Source organism: Mizuhopecten yessoensis, unplaced genomic scaffold, assembly GCF_002113885.1.
Source record: "Mizuhopecten yessoensis strain PY_sf001 unplaced genomic scaffold, ASM211388v2 scaffold7725, whole genome shotgun sequence".
NCBI lineage: Eukaryota > Metazoa > Mollusca > Bivalvia > Pectinida > Pectinidae > Mizuhopecten > Mizuhopecten yessoensis.
Window position 1 is genome coordinate 1,463,971 of NW_018407191.1, and position 22,207 is coordinate 1,486,177.

The following is a 22,207-nucleotide window of genomic DNA, read 5'->3' on the forward strand; positions in this document are numbered from 1 at the left end:
GGATTGTTTGACATTGTGTGCGACACCTAGGATTGTTTGACATTGTGTGCGACACCTAGGATTGTTTGACATTGCGTGTGACACCAAGGATTGTTTGACATTTCGTGTGACACATGGTGGATTGTTTGACATTGTGTGCGACACCTAGGATTGTTTGACATTGTGTGCGACACCTAGGATTGTTTGACATTGTGTGCGACACCTAGGATTGTTTGACATTGCGTGTGACACCAAGGATTGTTTGACATTTCGTGTGACACATGGTGGATTGTTTGACATTGTGTGTGACACATGGTGGATTGTTTGTCATTGCAAGTGATACATGGTGGATTGTTTGTCATTGCAAGTGACACATGTTGGATTGTTTGACATTGCGTGTGACACATGGTGGATTGTTTGTCATTGCAAGTGATACATGGTGGATTGTTGTCATTGCAAGTGACACATGTTGGATTGTTTGACATTGCGTGTGACACATGGTGGATTGTTTGACATTGCAAGTGACACATGGTGGATTGTTTGTCACTGCTAGTGACACATGGTGGATTGTTTGACATTGCGTGCGTCACATGGTGGAATGTTTGGCATTGCAAGTGACACATGGTGGATTGTTTGTCATTGCAAGTGACACATGGTGGATTGTTTGACATTGCGTGTGACACATGGTGGATTGTTTGACATTGCGTGCGACACATGGTGGAATGTTTGGCATTGCAAGTGACACATGGTGGATTGTTTGTCATTGCAAGTGACACATTGTGAATTGTGTGTCATTGCCAGTGACACATGGTGGATTGTTTGACATTGCGTGTGACACATGGTGGATTGTTTGACATTGCGTGTGACATGTGTTGTATAATTTGACACCTTAACACATAGGACACTGTTTGACACTGTGGATACATTTGTGCTTGCTGTGTTCATAGAGAAAACACCTTCACCCTTGATAGTGGTGCGAGAGTTCTGGTGTGAAGTCATTTCAACTTTTTCTGTTTGTAATGCTTTTATTTTAAATTGCCAGTGAAAATAATTATATATATGTATGGTTTAACTTGCAATTCACATTTCCCCGATCTTTTTTCATACATAAAGCTGATAAATTCAACTCCTAAACTATAATGTTTTACAAAGCAATACATTTATCAAAATATAGAAAGACTTCATAAGACTGTGTATTGTGCTTTTAAATTAAATTAAAAATCCCATCAAACTAATCTAAGAAGCATATCCTCTTTCATAATTTACTTTTTACTGATCACTTCTGGGTTACACAGACTGATCAATTAAATGAACAGCAGTAAGCTGAAGCAACAATGAAAAGAGCTAACAGTTCAAAGTTTACAACACTCAAATCAACCATCAATGCACTATCCAGATTAAGTCCTGGCCCTGCTTTCTCAAAGAAAATGTAATTCAGGTAACTTCCTTAAAAAATATTTTTTTGGAAAAAAATTTCTTTAGGTTTTCAAAACTGAATAAAATCATTTACATTCTAATTCACAATTAGGAATTCATGGACCATCAACATTTTCATTTACCACTTTCTTTTAAAAATACCCCATTTACAGTGAATTTGAAATTATGAGAAAAATTGAAGTAAGCTGAATCAATATTATTCTTATTTTATTTTTATTTTTTTATGAAATTTTAAATCTGAAACTGGATGCATTTTTAAGATTTATAAAGATCACCAAGGAAAGATTAATTTGAAGGAAGTTAAGGATGAAGTAAATCATTTTTTGAGACAACAGTGCTATGACCATCACATACATAATATTTCTTCACACAAGGTAAGATTGGCTTCAGTACTTTCTATTAATATAAACAATTGAGGAATCACACGCCATCCTCTACATACACACAATCATATATACACGTGCTATATACCGTAGAACACTATGCTCCTAATAAAAATCATTGTTAATCAGGACCTTTTTCCTGTGTGATTAAACGGTGAATGATGTATAGACAAGATTATATTCTTTTTACCTGGGAGTTCAAAGGTTAGGGCGTACTCCTCTTGGTCTTCAAAGTCGTCGGCTGTATCGTATGTACTGTCCATGTCGTCCGTACTCAGAACCTCGTCATCAGAACTCAGATGACGACACTCCAAATTTGGCAAGTTGGATGTTAGGTTATCTCTGCAAATCAAAGGTTGTTGGTAAACAATTAGTCATTATAAGGTTGTTGGTAAACAATCAGTCATTATAAGGTTGTTGGTAAACAAGAGTATTCTGTTTTAATGTTTAACTGTTGAATCAGTCGATAAGAGATATGCCTATTTTTGTATCTGCTTGTGAGAAATTAGAATGCAACACAACTTTTCACTTTGGGGTAAAGAATACAGTATTAGTTTGATTTGCCACAAAAACAGCAAAATTATTTCTAGAGAGCAATGTGTAAAAGCAACTTTCTTTATTCCAGCTTTGTTTTATTGTTAAACAATTTTTTATATTACAATTTTGATATTTTTCCAATGTTCACACTGGTACCCACTTTTCCTTTCTGATGGACCTGATGTGTGAGCGTAGGGCCATCTCCTCCGCGTGCGTCATCCCGTCTAGGGACTCACCGCTGGTCACTGAGACTCCAGACACTCGCTTTTTCTCCTCTATAGGACTCTGTAGTAATATCATCAACATCTTTCATTTTCTTTGCCATTGTAAGCAGTGAGATTCTCACTACACTGATGTACATTTTGTTAAAACAGTCTTATACATTAACTTATTATTTTGAAATAACAGTAAAACATACAGGTAGTTACATATTTTGTGTATTGGAGCATCAGGTTCAAATGTTCGTTTTACTCTTGTTTTGATATATACTACCTGTCTCAAATTGGGTTTGCAAATAACAAGTAATTTAAATATGAACACACTTACCTGATAAGTTAAATATATATATAAGTAGATATTAAGCATTTCACATCAATTGGGTTTAATTTTTTTTTTTATTTCGAGTATTCTATTTAAAGAAAAAAAGAAATCTGACCACTAGAATTATCATGTTGAGAAATTATCTCTTTCGCGCCATAACAGATTGTTCCACGGCATGTAAGTCTGGGCCCAAGGACCAGCTAAGGGGCCTACATTCTTCATACGGCCCAAACTGACTGTTACGAATTCTTACCTTCCTCATGCTGGCCCTGACAACATTGAGTCGGTCTGTGGCCGTCTCTGCGGCAGTCTCCAGGGTACTGATGTCCTCCAGGGTAGATTTCAGCTTATATAGTTGTTCCTGTATGATGTGGTTTATCACCCTGTGAAGAAAAAATCCAGTATTTCCATTTAATTTATTTAAGGACACATTATAGATATGATTGAACAATATTATATGTGTGACCTTTAACTTACCCCATTTTACAACTAGCATTTCACAGAAGTTACAGTAATTTCATACCTTGACATACGTATCACTACCAGAGATGGTGTCAAAGCCATCAAATGCTCGCCTGTTTAAAATTTCATCGTATTTAAAAGTTTGTTTGTAAAAATTTAAAGTTCAAAACAGGTCAAAAGTCTGAAACATTTAAAATCATTTTTTTAATTTTAACTTCATTTCATCAATATCATTCTCCACAGGAACCTCCATGCCAAATATCAGCATCCTAGTACACATATTCAATGAATGACAAGCTTCTAAATAACAAGCCATTACAGTCAGTAAACTTCAAGACAAAATTAGTTTCACTTTTAAAGCCCAATTTTTTATATATATTTTTCCATCGAAATTTGAAATTAAAAAGACACCAATGCAGTCCTATATTTATAATCAATACAGAGTTGTGCCCCTTACTTGGTCTGTCTTGGCACCTGGCTGAGCGAGTCCTGTGCCTGTAGGTTCCTGCTCGTCCGCAGCAGACAAGGGGCAAATATAATGGACAGTCCTGTCACAGACATCTTATTGAAGGCCTCATGGTGAGCTACCCTGTAAACCGTCAACATGTTTAAATGATGTCCTTCCTCCATAAAACCTTGTGCTATACCACAAACATTTTAAAACATGATTAGAGTATAATCATGAAACTTTCTTCACATTGATACAGTGTAAATCATTTTATATCTGTCCTACCATATTTTTACCTCTGACCTTTTGAAGCAAATTGCCCTGCTTTCAATTTTCCCTCTTGTTCAAGGGCAATTTCCAGTTTCACAGTATACTGTAAATGAACTCGGGTATCACTGTATAACAATACTCCTGTCTCTGCTTTGTTGCATACAGCATCACCTAGCATTACAGCAATATATTGGTTTTGTATTCAGCAGTTATCACGAATAAGCACTTCCTATCACCAGGGCCTGAATTCATGAAACCGTTCTCATGCTTGAGCTCTGAGTCTGTGCTGAAGCCTGATTTCTTGTTCCATGATCAATAAATTTAAAATTAATATTTGGTCTATGATTTGGAAGAATTCTGTAGAGACTTCAAGCTGAATACTGTTTCAAATGTTACACATAACATTTTGATCATTTCGCACAATTTAAGCGCGTTATAAGAAAGTTGGGTTGAGCACTGAATCCATGCTTGAGCATTAGAATGGTTTCACGAATACGGGCCCAGAACTACGTACATTTCACAACCAGTCACTTTTGTCTAATGTATTGATGTAAATAACTGGAATGAAACCTTGGGTACGTACCTGGCCAGGTGGAATATAAGCCTCTCAAACAGGTCGAAGTTGATCTTGGGTAGTTTGTCTATAACAGCATATAGAGACTGAATTCTTTCCTTCNACCTGGCTGAGCGAGTCCTGTGCCTGTAGGTTCTTGCTCGTCCGCAGCAGACAAGGGGCAAATATAATGGACAGTCCCGTCACAGACATCTTATTGAAGGCCTCATGGTGAGCTACCCTGTAAACCGTCAACATGTTTAAATGATGTCCTTCCTCCATAAAACCTTGTGCTATACCACAAACATTTTAAAACATGATTAGAGTATAATCATGAAACTTTCTTCACATTGATACAGTGTAAATCATTTTATATCTGTCCTACCATATTTTTACCTCTGACCTTTTGAAGCAAATTGCCCTGCTTTCAATTTTCCCTCTTGTTCAAGGGCAATTTCCAGTTTCACAGTATACTGTAAATGAACTCGGGTATCACTGTATAACAATACTCCTGTCTCTGCTTTGTTGCATACAGCATCACCTAGCATTACAGCAATATATTGGTTTTGTATTCAGCAGTTATCACGAATAAGCACTTCCTATCACCAGGGCCTGAATTCATGAAACCGTTCTCATGCTTGAGCTCTGAGTCTGTGCTGAAGCCTGATTTCTTGTTCCATGATCAATAAATTTAAAATTAATATTTGGTCTATGATTTGGAAGAATTCTGTAGAGACTTCAAGCTGAATACTGTTTCAAATGTTACACATAACATTTTGATCATTTCGCACAATTTAAGCGCGTTATAAGAAAGTTGGGTTGAGCACTGAATCCATGCTTGAGCATTAGAATGGTTTCACGAATACGGGCCCAGAACTACGTACATTTCACAACCAGTCACTTTTGTCTAATGTATTGATGTAAATAACTGGAATGAAACCTTGGGTACGTACCTGGCCAGGTGGAATATAAGCCTCTCAAACAGGTCGAAGTTGATCTTGGGTAGTTTGTCTATAACAGCATATAGAGACTGAATTCTTTCCTTCTCATCCTGGATATCTGTCAAATAAAACAACAGGAATTTCATATGTAGTACATATGTAACACAAATACCTAGGTGAACTAACCTTACCAAAGTAAGAGGTTCCTAGGTGTACAAGGGTAACCATAGTAACAGGGGTCCCTAGGTGTACTACAGTTACCATAGTATCACAAATACCTAGGTGTACTAGGTTTACCATAGTAACAGGGATTCCTAGGTGTACTACAGTTACCATAGTATCAGGGGTCCCTAGGTGTACTAGGGTTACCATAGTAATAGGAATTCCTAGGTGTACTAAGGTTACCATAGTAACAGGGGTTCCTAGGTGTACTTTGGTTACCATAGCAACAGGGGTTTCTAGGTATTCCTTGGTTACCATAGTAACAGGGGTTCCTAGATGTACTACGGTTTCTATAGTAACAGGGGTTGTAAGGTGTACTTCGGTTACCATATCAGGAATACCTAGGTGTACTATGGTTACCATATGAAAGTAATAATAATAATTCGAGGTTTTTATATACCGCTTTACCACAACCTTGTTCATAGGTCGTCTCAAAGCGGTTCACAAAATATCATCCGTGGTTATAGGGCCTTTGCAACCAGCTAGTATCTCTCTGAACTCCCTGGGGAGCATACAGCCGGAGCTGCCATTTCGGCGCTAACAGCTGGCATTCAACAATTCTAGCACTGCCTAACCACATACTCATTTACAGCTAAGTAGACTGGAACAAGTGGAGTAAAGTATCTTGCTCAAAGATACAACACAGAGCCGTGCCCTGACTCGAACCCGCAACCCTACGGTCACCAGCCCGGCATCGTACCACTAGACTACTGTGCCTCCAAAGTAATAGGAATTCCTAGGTGTTCTAGGGTTACCAGTATTCCTATAACATTGTGAAGAAAAACCCAAAAAAATAGGATCACATTACAGCAGTATTAATACTGTAAGTACATGACATACCTGTTGTCCTGATGAAATCATCATAAAGGTCAAAGGTCAGCAGGGGTTCAGGTAGTTCTACAAAGTATTTCTTCAATGTGGAGGCCAGAGTGTGAACATTAAACTCCACGAGGTCTATATCTGACAAGTCTGGAAAAAATAGAACAAATATTAATACTAAATAGGTAAGAAAACTAAAGATCCCTGTCCCATTGCACTGTGGTTTGTCCCACATACAGTAGCCTCCTCTTAATTTTCATTTGGATATGTCTGTAGCACAGTAGCACAGTTTGGTCAGCACACGTCCATTGACCAGGTAGCTCAATAGGTTTGAGCGATAGAGAAGCAATACGAAGGCAGTGTTCGAACCCAAGCTCCACTGACTTTTTATCCTAAGAAAACTGTTGTATTGTTGTATATATATTTTGTCTATTTCATCTTTATCATTTCTCAAGAAATTTCCGCAAGGCATAGTTTTATTTTCAGAAATGATTTATCAAAGCTATAACTGTGCCGCAAAAATAGTTTCCAAAATTTATTTACAGTTTTTGTCAGTGGTACATACGGGGATCCCATATTTCATATACTGTAAAAGAGAAAATTCTGATGTGATTTAGAACTGATAGCAGTGTATAGCCATAGACAAGGCCAGCTTACCTTCTTTTCCACAGTCAAGGTTCTGCTTCAGAAGTTTGACCTTGGCATTGGCGCCGCTCTTCCGGTAAACCCCCACAGTATACAGGCCATGCAGTTCCACCAGGTTGATCAGTTTCCCTACTACCACAGGTATTTTGTCTTTTTCCGAGATAAGACTCGCCAGTGGAGCACCAAAAACACATCTGGCCGTTCCAGCCTGGAAAACGCAAGTCTGTATATTATTGATAGAAATCGTAACACTTATTTCTCTTTACATCACTTAAGTTTTTGTGTGAACATTTATTTTTTGCGATTGTCCTTCCTTCCAATGCCATGTCTGCAAGTATTCAAATTAGCGAAAAGGACAATAACCACCAGATGTCCCTTGCTTACTTGTATCTTAATAAATTTTTGCAAGATGGTCTCTACTCCTTAAGTTACACGGAAATAAGCATCTCAGGGACTATCAGTGATATACACAATACGATGTCGAGTTAGATAAAGCTGCTTTATCTACCTGAATTAATATCTATTATGCTTTTACCTTGAAAGTCATTCCGTTTCGTCTATCTGATATTTCTATGAAATTTCAAGAAATTTTAAATGCTATATATATGGTTTTTATTCAAGAATCTGTTCCATATGATCCAATAATTATATTCCATCCACCTCCTGTGATTTGTGAATAAATGCAATACAAAGAATATGGGCAGTGTAAAATAAATATAACAAGTTTGTGAATAAGATATTATATTCTTTACAATGTCAACATCTGCATCCTTGATCATCAACATTGCTGTGTGTAAAACAAATAAATAAGTGAATTGAGAAAGTCTGAAACAGTGAGCATCCTTGTGCAGACATATAAAAACTGATAAAAATAATGTGAGAAAATGTTTTTTTTTAATCATGTATGGCTACATGCTCTTGACTTCAATAATTGATGGATGAAATTTTTACATTGTGAAATTACGTTTCACATTAATGGAAAAGTATTTTACATTCATTGAAAAATACATTCATGAAATATGTACACAGATACATTGTGTTGGGTGTTTTTTTTCAATATAAATACTGACATACCTTGCACAAAGTTTGATTAAAATTAGCTAAGAAATTAAGTTGCTAGAGTAATATTAATGATTTTATTTTTTCTTCCAAAAATAGAATTGTTTTCCTTGAACTTGGGTGCAGCATCATCACAGTAATGTTAAGTGTCAGAGCAGTCAGCTCAGAAATGAAATTGCCTGAGTGATAAAATGATTTCTAAAAATGATAGGTGAATTTTACCTATGTGAAGCACCACGAAATGCAAGCTTTTCAATTTGTCTTTTCATTTTGAATTATTACTGGTACCTAACATGAGTATGAAATTCATCAAAATCAGGGAAAATGTAAAATTGCTAGACAGAAAAATAGTTTTTTTCTATGAAGAGTAAAGATTTTCCTTGACCTTGGGTGCAGTACCTTGAAATGTGAACTCCTCTGAGCTAGGTTCTGTTGAACCTTACACTTCCAAAATATTTCATAAAAATCAGTCGAGAAGCGCGGCTACTTGAGTGATGACAAGTCAGGAACATGTGTACGGAACAATGCTATATCCTCTTCAACTTTCTTCAAGGGGATATTTATATAATCTTTATATTTATGATTAAATTAAAAGATTTGTTGTAACTTAATGCCAACGAAGTATTCAAAACTTGCCTATAAGTATCTGCTATAATATTGTCAATGTTCCTTGAAAGTAAGTTAAGGTCAAATAAATGGAAAATGAAAGTAACTAAACTGATTTAAAATGTCCTTTGAAAATAAGTTAACTTTAAGGTAAAATAAATGGAAAATGAAAGTAAAAAATATAATTTCACATTTGCTTTATACAAAGAACAGGTGTGTACAATATCACTATAGGATGGAATATACAATGTATGATAGTATATCTGATATGGTATAACACAAACATTGGAATGTGCACACAAAGGGGGGTGTAAGAAGGACGTGGACAATTAGCACGTGGAACCACGAGTGATATTTACCACAGACATCAATAGCAACATTGTGCTGGTGCTATACACTAAATCTGTGTAGTCAGTATGACCAAACTGTAAGGATGGAACAGTTCAAAGGAATACAATTAGCTAGGCAATTAACTCATTCACCGGCTTTCTTCCCTGAAATTTTATAATGAACTATTCCAACCTTTGAATTGGAAGAGTTCAAATTTGTCTTCAAGGGTGACCATGTTAACAAAGTAACAGCTTTTTGATTCATTACCATTTTAAAGATAGATTAGGAAATATTTCAAAATGTTGAAAATATTCTTATATTTTTAGAGAATAAAAAGAGAAATCATTAACTTTTTATACATATTATATCACTTGGGACAAATAATAGACACTATACATAAACTCAAGCAGCTAGAATTCAAAAACATTCCAAAGAAGTTTATCCAAACAAAACAATAAACAAAAACATTTTACTACAAAGCAATTTAAATATTANTTACATTCATTGAAAAATACATTCATGAAATATGTATACCGATACATTGTGTTGGGTGGTTTTTTTCAATATAAATACTGACATAACTTGCACAAAGTTTGATTAAAATTAGCTGAGAAATTAAGTGATACCTTGCACAAAGTTTGATTAAAATTAGCTGAGAAATTAAGTGGTAGAGTAATAATAATGATTTTAACTTTTTCTTCCAAAAATAGAATTGTTTTCCTTGAACTTGGGTGCAACATCATCAAAGTATTGTTAAGTGTCAGTACAGTCAGCTCAGAAATGAAATTGCCTGAGTGATGAAATGATTTCTATGTGAAGCACCACGAAATGCAAGCTTTTCAATTTGTCTTTTCATTTTGAATTATTACTGGTACCTAACATGAGTATGAAATTCATCAAAATCAGGGAAAATGTAAAATTGCTAGACAGAAAAATAGTTTTTTTCTATGAAGAGTAAAGATTTTCCTTGACCTTGGGTGCAGTACCTTGAAATGTGAACTCCTCTGAGGTTCTGTTGTACCTTACACTTCCAAAATGTTTCATAAAAATCAGTCGAGAAACGCGGCTACTTGAGTGATGACAAGTCAGGAACATGTGTACGGGAAAATGCTATATCCTCTTCAACTTTCTTCAAGGGGATATTTATATAATCTTTATATTTATGATTAAATCAAAAGATTTGTTGTAACTAAATGCCAACGAAGTATTCAAAACTTGCCTATTAGTATCTGCTATGATATTGTCAATGTTCCTTGAAAGTAAGTTAACTTTAAGGTAAAATAAATGGAAAATGAAAGTAAAAAATATAATTTCACATTTGCTTTATACAAAGAACAGGTGTGTACAATAATATCACTATAGGATGGAATATACAATTTATGATAGTATATCTGATATGGTATAACACAAACATTGGAATGTGCACACAAAGGGGTGGTGTAAGAAGGACGTGGACAATTAGCACGTGGAACCACGAGTGATATTTACCACAGACATCAATAGCAACATTGTGCTGGTGCTATACACTAAATCTGTGTAGTCAGTATGACCAAACTGTAAGGATGGAACAGTTCAAAGGAATACAATTAGCTAGGCAATTAACTCATTCACCGACTTTCATCCCTGAAATTTTATAATGAACTATTCCAACCTTTGAATTGGAAGAGTTCAAATTTGTCTTCAAGGGTGACCATGTTAACAAAGTAACAGCTTTATGATTCATTAACATTTTAAAGATAGATTAGGAAATATTTCAAAATGTTGAAAATATTCTTATATTTTTAGAGAATAAAAAGAGAAATCATTAACTTTTTATACATATTATATCACTGGGACAAATAATAGACACTATACATATAAACTCAAGCAGCTAGAATTCAAAAACATTCCAAAGAAGTTTATCCAAACAAAACAATAAACAAAAACATTTTACTACAAAGCAATTTAAATATTATGGAACATCAACATGTTGATATATTTACAATATCAACTGTCAAAGAGTGGTCAAGTTCACCAGAAGAATATTACAAAATTCCAAAGCTGTCTTAATTTTGAATTAAAGATTAACATGAAAAGGCATCTTATTTACTCAGAGTGCAGCCTTTTTTCAGCAACGTAAAGGCAGTCTTTGGTATGGGTTAAAACCACTACCAGAGCACCATTACCACATCATCAATACTAAAATATAAATCCCACCAGGCTCGGGTTTTATCAATATCCTTTAGCTTAAATTAAGATTTTCTCTTCAAATGCTTCTCCCAATGATGAAATTAAAGCAAGGGAAAAAATCATGATTTTTTTATCGTAAAACTGAATCAAGTTCAGTTCTGTTTTATTACAAATGAATTGAAGGAGATGTTATGTTAATGATGTTGAAATGAAGCACAAATCATAATGAATGATCTGATGGAAAAAGGTAAAGCGAAAAAAACCCACAACAACAACAAAATGTCACATCGCAGCTGGTATAAAAAAACTGAAAAGAAAGAAAATATTAGCCAAAGGATGACAGTACAACATCAAAAGTCTTGGGACGATATATCCACATAAGTATAACTCACAAACAGATCGGTCAAGTGCTCCCCTAAGCTTGAATGAAAGCAGCAATTGAACTGATCCCAACGGTAGTACTGTCAAGCACAGGAATGAAGATAGACCAATCACATAGACATCTGGTTAGATATGTTGGTCATGTGATTTACATAGGAACCAATCACATGATATGTACATTGCAACGATGACTGCCTACAAATAAACGTAGCAAACACTTTTCCTTACACACCAAGTTGTGGAGGTCAGATTTGCTGAAATCGAATTTTTTTAATTGCTTGATGGCCGAGGCAGATATACATACCTAAGTAACCAAGTAGACTTGTTTAATAATGTGTTCTGGGGTATCAATCCAGATTTGTACAAAACATTTGGACGGATAATTTGATCTTTCACAACTTGTTATAAAGACAATAAGAACAAGAGGCCCAATGGGCCTGTATCGCTCACCTGGTATTAATCTCACAATTGTAACCTTAAGAGTGGACTAAAATAAAGCTACAGGCAAAATATCAGTGTCTTGGCTTAAGTCATTCAAAAGAACCTGTTAAAAGATTAAAACATATTTGACCCCTGTGACCTTAAAAGCCAAACATGGACATTAAATTAAAAAAAACTCTATAGCCTTCCTCACTGAATGCAACTTGTCAAACATCACCCTAATGGCCCTATACCTTTTGTTTATTGAGGTGACTTTTAAAGATTTATGCACTGTGGACCAGATGTGACCTCGTAAGTATGTCAAGGTCATTCACATGAACAACTGATCACCCTGGAACCCTTAAGCTATCCAGAAGTTGTTTTTAAGTGTTTTTAAGACAAATATCCCCTGTGACCTTGAATATGAGTGAAGGGCATTCATCCAAGCATGCTACTGGCCAAATATCTTCAGCCTGGGTCTCTTGGTTATTAAGAAGAAGTTGTCAAAAGTTTTCAACATATATGACCCCTGTGACCTTGAATATGGGCAAAGGTTATTTCTTTTCGCAAAGTTTGTCAGGCTTCATCCTAGGAACCTATCAGCCAAATATCACGTCTCTGGGCCTTTTGGTTAATCAGCAAAAGTCGTTTAAAGATTTGAACAAATTTGACCCCTGTGACCTTGAATATGGGCAAAGGTAATTTCTTTTTGCAAACTTTGTTGGGCTTCATCCTAGGAACCTATCAGCCATATATCATGCTTCTGGGCCTTTTGGTTAATCAGAAGAAGTTGTTTGAAGGTTTTAACAAATTTGACCCCTGTGACCTTGAATAAGGGTCAAAATAATTTCTTTTCGCAAACTTTGTCAGGCTTCATCCTAGAAACCTATCAGCCCGATATCAAGCTTCTGGGCCTTTTGGTTAATCAGAAGAACTCGTTTAAAAAAGGTTTTAACAAATTTGACCCATGTGACCTTGAATATGGGTCAAGGTCATTTCTTTTTTCAAACTTTGTTGGGCTTCATCCTAGCAACCAACCAGCCAAATATCATGACATTTGGTTTGTTGGTTATTGAGAAGAAGTCGTTTAAATGGAAAAGTTGATGCCGGACGGACGCCGGCCAGGTGAGATAAAGATGTTGATCTTCTATAACAAAGGCAATCTATGAATCATGCATTCTGGACCCCAACAGACCCCACCATCCCCACATACCCTCTCCATTCCTAATTGCAACCACAACCTCTTGACCCCTCATACATACCCTCTTTATTCCATGATGCCATCATAACCTTATGACAAAGTTCACCCTTGTTTCTTCCCTCACTATTCTTATCGGCCACCACAACCTCCTGACAAAGTTACTCATCACCCCTGCCAAATTTATTTTTCACTGCCACCACAACAACCATCTGACAAGTTCTCCCTAATCTCCACCCTCGCAATTCTTCACTACCACCACAACCTCTTGACAAAGTTCAAGCATTTGCTAGGTTTAATTCTCTACATTGTGGGCACAGTCAAGATTTATCAACAGGAACCAAAAAGAGAAAATTTTGGATAAATCTATCTTAATTCTCTATAAAAAAAAGATTATTTGAAAATACTGGATTTTATTTTTTGGAATGATAAACATTTATCTGAAAGAAAGAATAATTCTTTTTGGTTTGCCTGTGGACAATCTCTTTTGTGATTTTAACAGATAACAACATTAATAGGTGCGTAGTCAGCAAACCAATAAACTGGAAAATCATATAACCTCGGCCATAAGGTTGAGGCGAAGGACAAGGGACTGCACCCTATGTCCTGTGGGAACTTTTGTGGTAGATGGTTCAACGATGTCGGTCTGAAAAATCACGTACACAAATAGTCATCGGTCAGATAATTTGATTGAAAAATGGGGGAAACAATCAACCATGCTGTATCTTCAATCATGCATCACTGGGCCAGGTGTCAAACCATTTTGGAGGAATTTAACAATAAGAATTTAAAAGAAACCTCACAAGATTTTAAGTCATCCAATGATTCACGAAAGTTGCATTCACTATATTTCTCTACTAATACGAGGACTTCACTGCCACAAGCACTACACTGCTGTATTTATCAAATCTTGATCATGTGGAAGATTTAAAAGTCAACTCATTCCTGTAAGTTCCATATCAAAACATTAATTAAATACTTGCATAGTGTAAAGTATTGTGACCAATTAATGTCACCATCAAATAAGATCGTCTTGATTTGCTTTGAAATACACTTCCTGATTCACTTAAGTTTAAAGAATAACTTAAAACTAAGAATATTACCAAAAAGGAAGGGAAAATGGCATGATTATCAAATTTATACTGTTACATTGTTCTTTGTGATGTACCAATGGTTGTTAACTCATTCACCTCTCAAGACACATTTGAACTCAACCAATTCAAAGGTTGGAATAGTTCATTATGAAATTTTGGGGGTTAATTACTTGATAAGAGGTAAACGTTCGAATGGTTCTACACTCTTGAATTTTGTCTGGCAGCCATATAACTTTTCCTGATGTTTTTTTTTTTTTTACTAAATTTTGATAAAAATTGTCTCCATTTCAAAACGAAATCTTCGAGTACCATACGATTACCTACCTCCAACTCTCGTCCCAAACATGCCAAATTTTATGGTGGCATGCAGAATAAACACAGGACCACTGGTACAATCACGACACCACAAAACTATTGAGGGGGACAAACTTTTACCGAGGAGAGGAGAGGAAGTCAAAAGGATCAGCCAGTCATTCAAATGGAGTCAAAAAGAATGGTCAGACAGAAACGACTATCTTGAAAATATGAAGACTTCCGCATCTTAAGAAAATGAAATACAAGGGCATTTCTAGACATGATAGAATCAACCGACTCAGAATTAAGCCTTATCATCAGGTTTCAAATATTTCAAGAACTTGTTGAAACCAGTGGTCAATGAAAAACACTATTAATAGCCCCCATCCCCACAAAAAACACTATTAATATCCCCCCCTCCCCACAAAAAACACTATTAATAACCCCCCTCCCCACAAAAAAACTCAGAATTAAGCCTTATCATCAGGTTTCAAATATTTCAAGAACTTGTTGAAACCAGTGGTCAATGAAAAACACTATTAATAGCCCCCATCCCCACAAAAAACACTATTAATATCCCCCCCTCCCCACAAAAAACACTATTAATAACCCCCCTCCCCACAAAAAAACTCAGAATTAAGCCTTATCATCAGGTTTCAAATATTTCAAGAACTTGTTGAAACCAGTGGTCAATGAAAAACACTATTAATAGCCCCCATCCCCACAAAAAACACTATTAATATCCCCCCCTCCCCACAAAAAACACTATTAATAACCCCCCTCCCCACAAAAAAACTCAGAATTAAGCCTTATCATCAGGTTTCAAATATTTCAAGAACTTGTTGAAACCAGTGGTCAATGAAAAACACTATTAATAGCCCCCATCCCCACAAAAAACACTATTAATATCCCCCCCTCCCCACAAAAAACACTATTAATAACCCCCCTCCCCACAAAAAAACTCAGAATTAAGCCTTATCATCAGGTTTCAAATATTTCAAGAACTTGTTGAAACCAGTGGTCAATGAAAAACACTATTAATAGCCCCCCTCCCCACAAAAAACACTATTAATAGCCCCCCCCTCCCCACAAAAAACACTATTAATAACCCCCCTCCCCACAAAAAAAACACCCTGCATTCACAAATAATGCAGGTTTATGTGAGATTGATTCAGCATAAAAGAAACAGAGTTGTGATTTCACGAAACCATGGCAACATTAAGTGTATCACATGACAGCTAATATGAATGTCTTGGAAATGCTAATCAGACAAACAAGGTACTATGAGGAAAAATTTGAATACAACCTTGATACAAATGTGACCAGTCATTTAAACTCAGATTAAGACAATTTGTCTGTAAAATCCCAAGTATTCATGTTTTCTGAGCTTAAGACAGTGATGTTTAATAATACAAATTTGCCAAGTACAGTTTTAACAGACAATATTTATATTTACAACTGTATTCAAATTGAAACAATTTCTGTTTAAAGGGAAGTGGAAATTGTGAAAATTTAAGAAGTGCAGCAAGCTCAACAGCTAAAGCTTTCTGGCCCTAAAATGGCATTCCAAGCCACGTACTGATCAGCTCATGAAATATGTGATTTGTGAAGGTGACAAAACCACATATGAAAACGTGATCTAAGAAGTAAGATGACTGAGGGATGGATGGAGGGAACAACATGATCTGTACAGGGAACAGAGTGTTTGATGCGTACAGTCGAAGTGTGACAGATTATCAGCTGAAAGTCGTCGGTATTTACCTGCGTATCGTGAACACCCTTACATGTGTTGCCAGATTTCGTCACACACTTCCGATGACAGGTGTATTTACAAACTGAAAGATAGAAATTCTAGATATCATTCTCATACACCCAAGGCAAGGAAATGTCATGCAATGCCTACAGCAAGTTTATTTTTTCTCAACATCTGTCCCCATATTGGTTTACAAGCAGTTTACCTGTAGTTTTACAATCACCGCGAATTGTGTACATACATCAAAAGGTAAAAGAATTTTTTATGCAAATATGAAATTTCGATATTTAGAGATTTTATCGTATACATACACTGGAATCTTTCATATTTACAGCTTTAATCATAAATATACCATCAGTCATCATGAGCATGGATATACATTACTTAACATGACCGAGAAAGAAAAATATCAAGCCAATATCGGATTGATATGTCTCGCGTGTGTCCCGCTTTGACCATCAATGCACATGTCAAGTTTGGTTGGTCTAGCACTTATAGATTCAGAGAAAGTAGCTTAAACGCAAAAACTTAATGTTGATGGAGATGCTGACAACGTCAATGAACCATGAAAAAGGTAGGCCGCATCCAGCATCTGATGCATGGGTTGAGATGTACTACCGAAGATATATTTCAGTGAAACTAACTTAAACACAAAAACTTAAATGTTGATGCCGCCGTCGCCGGAAAAACAACACCTTAGTCTCGCTTCCACTACTAAGTGGCGGTGAGACAAAAACATCAGATCCAGTGATACATTTTTGTATAGAATGTTTTTCAAATGCATCTTTGAGATATATTCTTATATACGGATTCCTGTCCCACTACTTTGTGGTTTTTGGTATAAACAGCAACCTCCCTTTAACTTCTGTTTGGATATAACGGTAGCACAGTTGGGCCAGCACACTTCTGTTGACCTGCAGGTAGCTCAATTGGTTAGAGCGATAGTATAACAATCTGAAGTCCAGTGTTTGAATCCTGGTCTGGCCCTGCTTAATATTTTCAACTCAGAACACTGTTGTTGATTATATTTTGTTAAAGTCCCGCAAAATATGGCTATCTTTTCAGAAATTATTTCTAACACTTAGTTACAGTTCTTGGCAGTGGTACGGGGATTCTTTAAACAGTAATTACAGGACATTTAGAGTTACCTACCTTGACAAACACTCCCTTTCTCCATGATCCAAATGATATTACTGCAGAACTCGCAGAATGTGGGAATACCAAACTGCACCAGGCTGAACTTGTGTCCCTGGTATTCCTGAAAAAGCACACAAATGTTGTTAACGCTATCAGCCCTAGGTAGCTTGAGTAGACTCTACCATAAATTCATCTGGATGAGTCCATTATGGTCTACAGTAGTGAAAGGGTTAAACACATCTACAAACACAACTTGTATACCCACATCCTCACAAATATCTACAAACTACTATCATATATATTTTTTCACCCTGTATACAGCATACCTTATCCAGTGAACAAGTTAAATCTATACTTCGCATAAAAACTGAAGTCAAGCACTAAAAGCACCTATTTATACTGTATATCTCTATATATTTTTACTATAAAATTGCAAGGAGATTTTATTGTAGATTTCAATATCTCATGAATATAAACCTATGCATGAATATAAACCTATGCAAGATTTACATATTGGGTACTAGTACTCTATTCATGAAAATAAATATTTGTAAAACTCCATTATTTACACAGTGAATGGAATTACCAACGTAGTAAAAGCGAGCATGATTCAACATAAAGGATATATTCAATATAGGTAAGAGGCTTTAGAAACAGAAGCAGCTTTAAAAACACAGTTTGCAGATGAAGCACTTCAACAGGATACTCTTTCTAATACATTTGTATAACTTAAATATAATTAATGGATACCAACTTCCTTATCGCTGTTGATCATATAGACTGGATAAAATGTTTGAAAACTGACCAACACATCTTTTTTCTTATGTTCTCGTTTCTGCGCCCTAGTTTCTGTTTTTCTGTCTTCCTTCTTCTTTTCTTTCTTGTGGTTTTTGATGAACTCGTCCATAAAGCCACGGAAAGCGTTGATGCCCATTGTGACGGGAAAGGAGGCATTGGTACCCTCAGCTTTTACTTCAGCATCTAATGTGTGGACGAACTTGGCAAAGATGTTCCGGTATGGCACATGTATTTCTATCTTCTGTAAACACACCATTACATCACTCTGTATATTCCTATATTCACAAGTTCAGCTAAACTACTAAATTTTCAAATATTTTCAGAATGAACAACTTTTCAATACAATACTTTACAGTAAACCCTCAATATAATGCCCCTTGTTTATATACAGTAAACCATTGATATAATGTCACTCATCTATACACAGTTCAACTCCTATATATTTACATTTGCCCCCGCGCCGTCCTATTACAACAGTGTTAGAGGGCNTACAGTAAAACCTCAATATCATGCCCCTTGTTTATACAGTAAAACCTCCATATAATGCCCCTTGTTTATACAGTAAAACCTAAATATAATGCCCCTTGTTTATACAGTAAAACCTCAATATAATGCCCTTTGTTTATACAGTAAAACCTAAATATAATGCCCCTTGTTTATACAGTAAAACCTCAATATAATGCCCCTTGTTTATACAGTAAAACCTAAATATAATGCCCCTTGTTTATACAGTAAAACCTCAATATAATGCCCNGTGGCCTCTGGCAAATCTACCATAAACCCCTGGCGGGTTTTATGGGATTTGTCAGAGGCCACTTGTAATTATATCAACAATAATTACATCCAGACAACCAGTTATTGTTTAAATAATGCCCCTTGTTTATATACAGTAAAACTTCAATAGAATGCCCCTTGTTTATACAGTAAAAGCCTAATATTATGCCCCTTCTTTATACAGTAAAACCTAAATATAATGCCCCTTGTTTATATACAGTAAAACTTCAATAGAATGCCCCTTGTTTATACAGTAAAACCTCAATATAATGCCCCTTGTTTATACAGTAAAACCCTAATATTATGCCCCTTCTTTATACAGTAAAACCTAAATATAATGCCCCTTGTTTATATACAGTAAAACTTCAATAGAATGCCCCTTGTTTATACAGTAAAACTTGATACCATGCCCCTTCTTTTTACAGTAAAACTTGATACCATGCCCCTTGTTTTTACAGTAAAACTTGATACCATGCCCTTTGTTTTTACAGTAAAACTTGATACAATGCCCTTTGTTTTTACAGTAAAACTTGATACCATGCCCCTTGTTTTTACAGAAAAACTTGATACCATGCCCTTTGTTTTTACAGTAAAACTTGATACAATGCTCTTTGTTTTTACAGTAAAACCTCAATATAATGCCCTTGTTTTCACAGTAAAACTTGATACAATGCCCCTTGTTTTTACAGTAAAACTTGATACCATGCCCCTTGTTTTATTTGCTACCTCAATTGCGAACATATTTCAAGGAGCAACTTTCTTCTCTCAACAATTTCCTTTACTAACTAACTCCTTTATTACGCCACGTTTTCACCGTACTGATGGTGGAAGTATATTACAAGGTTGTATCGTGTGTTGATCCATAACTTAATAATAAATATGTTGAAATTGATAATCGATTCACAAATTCACCTTTTTACAATAGTACAAGCCTTTTCTACATTCAGTTCCTATTTCAGACCTGCAACTGGTTTATTGCCATCATCATGGGATATGTCAGTTACCTTTTTCTCCACAGATATAAGAGCTTGCATGTCTCTGTGAAACTCCTTCAGCGATCTTTTAAATACAGCATCAAATATTGTGTCCCTTCTCGCACAGTCTTTATTATAAGCTGAAAGCTGGAAAAGCATGAACAAAGCAACATGAGATACCAAAGATAAACATTTTAGGAACAGAAATAACCTTTATTTATTATTTAATATGTATAGTTACTTGTAATCTAAAATCCATTGCTGACAATACTTTGTTGAAGTTTTCGTTTTAACAAACAGGAAACAAACTGTATTGATGCTACTGTAAAGCTGGTGTTCTTTAATATATATACATTATTAGCATGTCAGTTTTGATGAAAGTTGAATCAGACAAATTTTTCTTTCTATGAAACATTTATATTTTAGTTTATTTCTGAACAGGTTTGTATTTCTTTGGAAACATTTTTCTATTGATGTTCATGTCAAGAACGCTACCAATGGTAATTGATACAAAAACAATTCTTACTTTTTTATGAATGAATTCATCAAGCTGCAAGATCTCGGAGATGTCCTTGAGACCTAGATCCTCGGGGTATTGCCACAGGGAGGTGCCTGACAATGTCCACTCATTCCTCTGAGGTGACGAGGACTTCTTCTCCAGCTCAACAGGCTTCCTGTCCTGTCGTTTCTTTCTGCCTTTACGGTCGGGTCGGTCCGTGTTGGACACTGAGCTCAGATCCTCCTGAGATCCTTGCACTGACCCCTTCCTGGTTGTCGGCGACTTAGGGGCAGGTAACTCTACAGGTAAAACTGATACACCAACTGAAAGAAAAAAAACATTTTTACTTTTCCACAGTAACGTTGTTCAGCTGTCATTTAAATCCTAATGATCTTGATGATTTTAACTTTATTCTAACTTCAAAACATTTGAAAAGGATCATGCAAGAACCCTTCTCTGTGGGGACATTCGTATGTTAAGAAGCTGACCCTGGGGTCTCCGCCTTAGCAGTGACCAATATCAGTAGATGAAATGATGTACTGAAGCCTTAAAAACAATTTGTTAAAGTTATCAATCTACAGGAAATAGATACAGCATATTCCTATCTAAATCAGTACAGGATGGATATATGTTGTATGAAATATGATAACACCTTAACGGTCTAACCTGTTCTATTCCAAATAAAGCAGAGAAACATATTCCATTGTTACAACTATGAAATAAGCCACACAAAAGGCTAAAAGCATTCATTATCTATTTTTAAGTCTGATATAACAGTTCTGTAACTATTTCATACCTACATGCGTAATGTTTATTCTGATAACCTGTATATTCCTGCAGGCTATTTTCGTCCACAGTAATTAGCAATCTTACTAAGTACCTACGGTTAAATCTAACCACAGACTGACTCACGTTGCTCATCCCATTCAAACTCATCACAGGCCAGTATTGACATTACAGATAATAAGTTCTACAATCCAGATGCATTAGTAAATACAAATTCAAAGCATGACACAGCCATGATTAATAGCACAAGCAAAGACAACACGGACCATTACATGTAGGGCCATTTGTATTTAAAGGCTGAACCCTCTTCTTTATAAACATTCATTAATTAAACACTAATTTTAAAAAAGAAAACAAATTCTTGCAGCAAATGAATGTATGTAATTATCAGTTATCTGTGTAAAGATATTTAATGATTTTTAGCATCCAAAAAATTATAATTTACTATCAATCTATTATTAAAATTTTATATTTTATTTTCTTATTCAATATCTATAGAAAAATGTATTTACTACAAGCACAAGTATAGATGATATTTAGGTCATATATTTGTACCTTTACAATTAAGGCATTAACTCTGACACATCAAACTCTATATGAAGAATTGTACCTACGGTAAACCAATTTCATTGGTGTTTGTTTTAAATGTGTTTAACTGGTTGATTTTATTATAAGTTCAGTTTTGATTTTATGTACAAC

At 35.5% G+C, this 22,207-nt stretch overlaps 1 protein-coding gene across 14 annotated transcripts in view; it reads right to left on the reverse strand.

Annotated features, from left to right (window-relative positions):
* LOC110454216 (unconventional myosin-IXa-like) overlaps positions 1-22,207 on the reverse strand; it is a 125,167-nt gene that overhangs the window by 12,117 nt on the left and 90,843 nt on the right. For 13 of the 14 annotated variants that reach the window (XM_021503611.1, XM_021503620.1, XM_021503618.1 and 10 more), the window contains 13 exons: positions 20,750-21,045; positions 20,254-20,370; positions 18,483-18,716; positions 17,693-17,798; positions 16,549-16,622; positions 7,249-7,444; positions 6,613-6,741; positions 5,607-5,668; positions 4,640-4,683; positions 3,796-3,927; positions 3,130-3,259; positions 2,497-2,621; positions 1,990-2,141 (listed from right to left, as the gene is read on the reverse strand). In XM_021503611.1, coding sequence (XP_021359286.1) covers positions 1,990-2,141; positions 2,497-2,621; positions 3,130-3,259; positions 3,796-3,927; positions 4,640-4,683; positions 5,607-5,668; positions 6,613-6,741; positions 7,249-7,444; positions 16,549-16,622; positions 17,693-17,798; positions 18,483-18,716; positions 20,254-20,370; positions 20,750-21,045 — 1,797 coding nt within the window. Of the gene's footprint in view, positions 1-1,989; positions 2,142-2,496; positions 2,622-3,129; positions 3,260-3,795; positions 3,928-4,639; positions 4,684-5,606; positions 5,669-6,612; positions 6,742-7,248; positions 7,445-13,934; positions 14,046-16,548; positions 16,623-17,692; positions 17,799-18,482; positions 18,717-20,253; positions 20,371-20,749; positions 21,046-22,207 lie in introns of those variants that run through there. The other variant, XM_021503624.1, reaches the window with a different exon arrangement.